Raw genomic sequence first — 7,963 nt, 5'->3', positions numbered from 1 at the left:
TCGCGGACCACGCTTCACCCCCCCACCCCCACTATAGTTTATATTATTTCTCCACAACGCGGTTGTTCTTCAGGAACGCAACAACCACCGCCGCTTTGCAGGAGAACGACGGACCGTGAACGCGCTTCGACGATTCGCGGCAACGCGACGGCAACACAAAGCGCCACGCACGGTCTCTCGCGACCGGCAGTATCTGCGACGAAGGTTTTTGTCGTCGTTGCCGCCGGGTTAGATGGCGTTGGATCACAATCCTGGCACGTCGCCCGATGAAGCCGGTCGCCGTTGTTATTTAATCGCCGGCGAAACGTCACCGGTACTCGAATTGTAAATGCTGTTGTGGGTTCACTCTCCCCGACACGCAAGCGCCGTGTGTGCTGAAGTCGGTAACCAATTGGCACGTTTCGTTTACGTGACAAACCCTGACTGGCCATGTCAGGCGATGGTGGTGGGTGATGGTGGGTTAACGACACAATACCCTTTGGTTCTATTCGGTAAAGTCACGTAGGTAAAAAAAAAAACCAAAAATCACGACGTTTCGGCCACAACACAAGTGGCCTTCATCAGGTGAAGGGACCAACCTGTCCAAGAGGACAGCGTTCGAGTGAAAAAAGTCAAGCACAGGTCGCCTCCTTTAAGCTGTGAGTGGGTAAACAGAAAAAACGCCTTGACAAAGGAATTATCATAAAATGTAAAGCTGTGCAAGCTCGCAAATAGCATCAAAAATACATTAGGACCACCGTGAGAGTTTGGGATGCCGCTAATTGAATGAACATACTGTACCATTAAAAATTCCTTTAACGTTTGGTTCGATTTAGAACATCTTTCCAATGGTTGCTTAATTTGAAGCCATTTTCTCGGTTGAAATTGTGTCTGTGTTTGTAAATCTGAATTGCCTCGTGAAAAAATATCTGATAGAAACCCGTGGGTTTAAATAGAACCTTGGTATCGGAGAAGACTATATCGTGATCACCCACAGCGTTGTAACAGTGATCAGCCATGGCAGAAGAATTCGTTCTGCCGTGTTTCAAATCTGATTTGTGCTCGCGAATTCGGTCAGAGACATGTCGTTTCGTCTCCCCGATATAGCAGTCACCACAGGTGCAGATCAATTTGTAAACTCCGGGGTACTGTAAGTCAGGAATGACATCCTTCACGAAAGGGATCAGGTCACGGATTTTGTGTACTGTATTGAACCGGACCAGGATCTTGTGTTTGTTTAGAATTTTGGAGATCTTTTTACTAACGCCTGCTTTATATGGTAGTGTGATGGTTTTGATCGGAGTATCAAGTGGTTGTTTCTGTATGGAGGGAGAAACAGCTTGGCGGATGGTACGGTCAGAGTATCCATTCCTTTTGAGGGTCAGATGTACATGTTTTAATTCACTGGTCAAGTGGTGTTGGTCCAAAATGCAATGAGCCCTGTGGTATAACGTTTTGATGAAATAATTATTTTGCGTCGGGTGGTGGTGGGAATCACATATCTCTTCCCTGTGGAAGAGATATGTGGATGACACTTTCGTCATTTGGCCACATGGCCTCCCAGCTTTGAACCTTTTCCTAGACCACATCAATTCCAGACACCCCGCCATCAAATTCACCATGGAAATGAAGAAAGATGGCAAGCTGCCATTCTTGGATGTTCTGTTTGAGAGGAGACCTGATGGCTCATTGGGACATTCTGTCTACAGGAAACCCACCCACACAGATTCCTACTTGAAACCTGATTCCCACCACCACCCGACACAAAATAATTATCTCATCAAAACGTTATACCACAGGGCTCATTGAATTTCGGACCAACACCACTTGAGCAGTGAATTAAAACATGTACATCTGACCCTCAAAAGGAATGGATACTCTGACCGTACCATCCGCCAAGCTGTTTCTCCCTCCATACAGAAACAACCACTTGATACTCCGATCAAAACCATCACACTACCATATATAGCAGGCGTTAGTAAAAAGATCTCCAAAATTCTAAACAAACACAAGATCCTGGTCCGGTTCAATACAGTACACAAAATCCGTGACCTGATCCCTTCCGTGAAGGATGTCATTCCTGACTTACAGTACCCTGGAGTTTACAAATTGATCTGCACCTGTGGTGACTGCTATATCGGGGAGACGAAACGACATGTCTCTGACCGAATTCGCGAGCCCAAATCAGATTTGAAACATGGCAGAACGAATTTTTCTGGCGTGGCTGATCACTGTTACAACGCTGTGGGTGATCACGATATAGTTTTCTCCGATACCAAGGTTCTATGTAAACCCACGGGTTTCTATCAGAGATTTGTTCACGAGGCAATTCAGATTAACAAACACAGACACAATTTCAACCGAGAAGATGGCTTCAAATTAAGCAACCATTGGAAAGATGTTCCAAATCGAACAAAACGTTAAAGGAATTTTTAATGGTACAGTATGTTCATTCAATTAGTGGCATCCCAAACTCTCACGGTGGTGCTACTGTATTTTTGATGCTATTTGCGAGCTTGCACAGCTTTACATTTTATGATAATTCCTTTGTCAAGGCGTTTTTTCTGTTTACCCACTCACAGCTTAAAGGAGGCGACCTGCGCTTGACTTTTTCACTCCAACGCTGTCCTCTGGACAGGTTGGTCCCTTCACCTGATGAAGGCCACTTGTGTTGTGGCCGAAACGTCGTGATTTTTGTTTATTTATTTTTTACCTACGTTACTTTACCGAATAGAACCAAAGAGTATGGATCCTTGCAGTCACGAAAGCTTCAAATCTAGAATTAACGACACAATGTTTATGTTTACGAGATCTCGAACCCAATAACAACAAAGACCAAACCTTTGTCACGGAAAAGTGTCACCACAGAGCAAGTCGCTCCCACCTCCTGGAGACACTGACACAGAGCAAGTCGCTGGGACCTCCTGGAGACACCGGCACGGGCTGTGTGAGCTGGGCTGCCTTCACAACCAACGAGACGCCGGCGCTGCCAATTGGGACCAAGACGTCAGCGCTGCCTCCACCGGTCCGGTGAGGTCATTCTCAACAGCAGGTTTTGTTTTTTTACTTCACTTTACTTTTCCAGGTAAGGCCTCCACTGAGCTGTGTGGTAGCGACCTGCCTATCACAAATGACGGCGGCGCACCGAAATGGCTTGTCACGTGACATTTACAGCAGCCAAATACTCTGAACGCATGTTGAGATGTTAACCACCTCTCCTGGTATACAGGAGATCGTTGGTTCGATTCCGACCCTGATGCCTGCTGTATATTTTGAGTTTGCGCGTCTCTCTCTCTCTCCCTGTGATCGTGTGGATTTTTCTCCAGGTCCTCCGGATTTTCCCTCGACATTTACAATCGAGATCACGCAATCAGAGTATCTGGTCGCAATCAATGTCCACACAATGATGAGCCACTTCGCTGAGCTTTCATTTGTGATGGCCAGGTGGTAGCGTCTGATAAAAGAGCCACTACGTATCCAGTTGGACCTTACTTGGTAAAATCCCAAGATTATTTTTGTTAGTTTAAGTATGTATATATATAATTTTAAACAGAATCACAAACTAACGCTCAACTTTCTTAACCGTGTAAGAGTCAACGCGCGCCACCACCGTGCGACGACACGCGAGCAACCGGGACGATGCAGAGAATCTCTCAACACTTTCACTCGTCCGAGACATCCGCAGAGTTACAGGGTGGGTGTCACCGTTCACGGGGTGGGTGTCACCGTTCACCACAGAATCCCACGAATTGAGCGAGCGGCTGCTGCTGTTGTTGTTATCAAGACGTCGTTGCTCACCGCAGAGAAGCGTAGCGACACGACCGCCGCCACTCTGCGCTAGCCGGCGCCAAAACTGTGCCACGCTCCCTGCCCCGCGTGGCCCTGTGGGAGCCTCGCTACCGATAAAGTTACTTTAGTTCTCACTGCGTTTCGTTGTTCCGACGACGACGTTCACGCACTGCGAGCGGAGTCGTCGCAACGGCAAAGGGCGAAGTTCACGCCGGGAACATTTTCAACGGGGGAGGCAGCAGCAACAACACGCAGGGCGATCCAAGTGCAGATGCCCCACTCATGCCTACACCCCCCCAAACGCCATCTCAGAATATTTTTTTTCAGGCCGCAGGAATCCGATGAGCTGTGAAGCTCTTCTCCGCAGATCTCCAGCCGTTCCACAGATGTCCTCTCCTACCAACCCCCCACCCCCCCACCTCCTCCCCGTAGCTTTCCTCTCAGCAGCAAAGTGAATATCGCGCGAGCGATGGCTCGGGGCTACGGGACTGAGTGCACGGAGATTCGTGAGCGGACGCCGCCTTCGTCATCAGCCGCGGTTCTGCCTACCGCTGGATGGGTACGTACTGTACGCACTGTACGTACTGTACATACGTCGCACGGGGCAGGGCTACGAGACGGCACGCGGTGCTCACGGAGACCGGCGGGAGACGTGCAGACTGGGGTATCTGTAGGTGGATAGCCCTGCGGTGCCCCCCTCTAGGGTGACAACAGTGCAGCTCTGCACGGGGGACTCTGCACACTCACAGGGACCCCCAGGTGGTGGGGGTGGGGACGTGCAGTGGTTGGGACCGAGAATTCCGCACTTGCAATCGAGGGGTGGCCGGGTCGGTTTAATCTCCCGCCCCCCACAGGGTGTGAGGCAGGTGTAGGAGGATTCCGTAGGTTTCCGTGTTCACATTCAAAATCAGTTTCAAGAGTGGCACAGCCTCGGCTAATCACGTGGCCTGTTGTTGGAAACTAATTCACAGCTCGGCGCTGTGCGCTTTTTGCTCAGGATGGGTGACTTTTCTGTTTCCACGTGGATGAGAAAATGCATTCTGGCCGGTGTGTGTTCTCTGGTGCCTGTGAAGTGTTGATGGGTCTGCAAACGCCTTCTCACACACGGTGCACTTGAACGGCTTCTCTCCCGTGTGTGTTCTCTGGTGCCTGTGAAGATTTGATGGGTCTGCAAACGCCTTCTTACACACGGTGCACTTGAACGGCTTCTCTCCCGTGTGTGTTCTCTGGTGGCTGTGAAGATGTGGTAGTTGTGCAAACGCCTTCTCACACACGGTGCACTTGAACGGCTTCTCTGCCGTGTGTGTTCTCTGGTGGCTGTGAAGAGCTGATAGCAGTGCAAACGCCTTCTCACACACGTTGCACTTGAACGGCTTCTCTCCCGTGTGTGTTCTCTGGTGGCTGTGAAGAGTTGATAGTAATGCAAACGCCTTCTCACACACGGTGCACTTGAACGGCTTCTCTCCCGTGTGTGTTCTCTGGTGCCTGTGAAGGTGTGATAGCCGTGCAAACGCCTTCTCACACACGGTGCACTTGAACGGCTTCTCTCCCGTGTGTGTTCTCTGGTGTATCTTCAAGCTACTCTTGCGGTCTGTGCTGTATGGACATTGGTCACACTGATGACTTTTGTTACTGGGCTTAGTGGGGTGTCTCCTCTGCACGTGATGCTCTAGACTAGAGCGGCAGATGAACTGACGGTTGCAGGCAGGACACGGCAGCCTTGTGACCTCCACACCCACTCCACCTGCGTCATCCCAGAGGCACAAGACGCACACACCAACACCTAGACATGAACACTCTTGAACACGTGTGTGTGTATATACAAAGGTAAAGGTCCCCAACAGCCATTTCAGAATGTTGGGGCAAGTGCTGTTTGCGAGTACCTATGAAGGCTGGCATGGCACACGAGGGAGTAGGTGGCCAACACCAGGCCCGGCCGCTTTTGTCTCTCCAGTGGCGATGTTTCCACGTTTAAGCTAGGTACTCATTTGAGGCTGAGTCAACCTAGGGGAGGCCTAAATATTCACCAATGACGTTGACCGTGAGTGGGAATCGAACTCAGGTGGCCGGGTTCATAGTGCAATGGGCCCCATTATATATACACACAAAGACAAAGAACCCCCGTGTAGCCTGTATATACTTTTGGGACAAGTGCTGTTATCGGGCACCGATGAAGGCCAGCACGGCACACGAGTGGGAGGGCGGCCAGCACCACACATGGCCGCCTTTGTCTCCCCAGTGGCGATGTTTACTACTACACACCACACCTGTTACTAACTTGCACCTTATTAGTGTGGGTGGTGCCTATCATCTCTGGTGAGCAGTGGCTATCATCTCTGGTAAGCGGTGGCTATCATCTTTGGTGAGTGGTGGCTATCATCTCTGGTGAGTGGTGGCTATCATTTCTGGTGAGTGGTGGCTATCATATCTGGTGAGTGGTGGATATCATCTCTGGTGAGTGGTGGCTATCATCTCTGGTGAGTGGTGGCTATCATCTCTGGTGAGTGGTGGCTATCATCTCTGGTGAGTGGTGGCTATCATCTCTGGTGAGTGGTGGCTATCATCTCTGGTGAGTGTTGACTATCATCTCTGGTGAGTGGTGGCTATCATCTCTGGTGAGCGGTGGATATCATCTCTGGTGAGTGGTGACTATCATATCTGGTGAGTGGTGCCTATCATCTCTGGTGAGTGGTGCCTATCATCTCTGGTGAGCGGTGGCTATCATCTCTGGTGAGTGGTGGGTATTATCTCTGGTGAGTGGTGGCTATAGTTTGGTGAGCAGTGGTGAGTCTCTGGTGAGCGGTGCTCACAGTGTTCCTCGCTTGGTGGAGGCCGCACGGGCTGCAGGTCTCTGGCAGTGGCCCTGGGAGCCAACTCGCTGCTGCTGCTGCTGCTGCGGCGTCGCGTGGGCCCGGCCTCGCAGGCGATGCCCAGCTCCTGGGCGAACTCCTCGCCGTACCAGACCAGCAGCTCAGAGCCGGGCCCCACGGCACGGAACGTGCGGTAGTAAATCTGCCCCCGGTGCTGGAAGGCCACCAGGTTCTGCTCCTGCTCATTCCTCGCGCAGTTGACGAACCTGCGGGGGCAGACGCGGGGGGCGGGGTGGGGCCGTTAGCGAGCGCCTATTAAGGGCCGGCACTGGGCGCTACGTGGGGGTGGTGTGGCTGGAACCACGCTCAGTACCGGGTGCTTATTTGATGCCGAGTCGACCAAGGGGAGGCCCAGGGTCTCTGTGTGCAGTGGTTGTGGTCTCTGTGTGTGGTGGTTCTGGTCTCTGTGTGTCGTGGTTCTGGTCTCTGTGTGTAGTGGTTCTGGTCTCTATGTGTAGTGGTTCTGGTCTCTGTGTGTCGTGGTTCTGGTCTCTGTGTGTGGTGGTTCTGGTCTCTGTGTGTAGTGGTTCTGGTCTCTGTGTGTCGTGGTTCTGGTCTCTGTGTGTAGTGGTTCTGGTCTCTGTGTGTAGTGGTTCAGGTCTCTGTGTGTGATGGTTCTGGTCTCTGTGTGTAGTGGTTCTGGTCTCTGTGTGTAGTGGTTTTGGTCTCTGTGTGGTGGTTCTGGTCTCTGTATTTAGTGGTTCTGGTCTCTATATGTGGTGGTTCTGTTCTCTGTGTGTGGTCGTTCTGGTCTCTGTGTGTAGTGGTTCTGGTCTCTGTATTTAGTGGTTCTGGTCTCTATATGTGGTGGTTCTGTTCTCTGTGTGTGGTCGTTCTGGTCTCTGTGTGTAGTGGTTCCGATCTCTGTGTAGTGGTCCTTAAGACAAGAATCACCTCATCCAGTTTGATTTTGATTCATCCTGAGCATCAACATATTCACGATCCTTTTTGTTTTTGTAAATCTGAAACACACACGCACACGAGCAGATCCACGGATAACTCACGTGAGTTGGACCGTAACTTGAACTTCTTTCATACCGGACGTAGCCAACCGTGCTGATCGGAGGTGCGGGGGAAGGACAACAAACTAAACACTAAAAGCAGTTCTAAAGAAATGAATTTTAAATCTACAAGATTTAAAAGTGCATAGCTCCCAGTGGCTTCCTAATATTGGAAGCAAGAACCTTCCAGACGGCCGCAGAAGTGCGTCTGTAAGCGCCGCGCCATGCGGTGACCACCGTCTTTGCACGATGGGTAGCCAAACGCCGCTGCTGCTGCTGCTGCGAGCATGAACAGAGTTTACGTGATGATGGTTTATGCTTCTT

General features: G+C 50.8%; 1 protein-coding gene across 1 annotated transcript; it reads right to left on the bottom strand.

The window, feature by feature from the left end:
- Window positions 1–1,965: 1,965 nt before the first annotated feature.
- Window positions 1,966–7,820, bottom strand: LOC142908349 (uncharacterized). The gene is made up of 3 exons (XM_076058914.1): window positions 7,533–7,820; window positions 6,579–6,844; window positions 1,966–5,512 (listed from the first exon to the last, which is right to left on the bottom strand). The coding sequence occupies exons 1-3, from the start codon at window positions 7,535–7,537 to the stop codon at window positions 4,734–4,736; spliced, it is 1,050 nt and encodes a 349-aa protein (XP_075915029.1). The 5' UTR covers window positions 7,538–7,820; the 3' UTR covers window positions 1,966–4,733.
- Between the last annotated feature and the right edge of the window lie 143 nt (window positions 7,821–7,963).

Source organism: Petromyzon marinus, assembly GCF_048934315.1.
Source record: "Petromyzon marinus isolate PM22_M1 ecotype Great Lakes invasive population chromosome 80 unlocalized genomic scaffold, UKy_Petmar_22M1.pri1.0 chr80_unloc.3, whole genome shotgun sequence".
NCBI lineage: Eukaryota > Metazoa > Chordata > Hyperoartia > Petromyzontiformes > Petromyzontidae > Petromyzon > Petromyzon marinus.
This window is presented reverse-complemented; position numbering and strand designations above follow the sequence as displayed.

Coding starts and splice junctions, on each gene's coding strand:
- LOC142908349 (XM_076058914.1), bottom strand. Junction 5,513..6,578: donor TCCACCAAGCGAGGAACACT/GTGAGCACCGCT, acceptor GGGATGACGCAG/GTGGAGTGGGTGTGGAGGTC.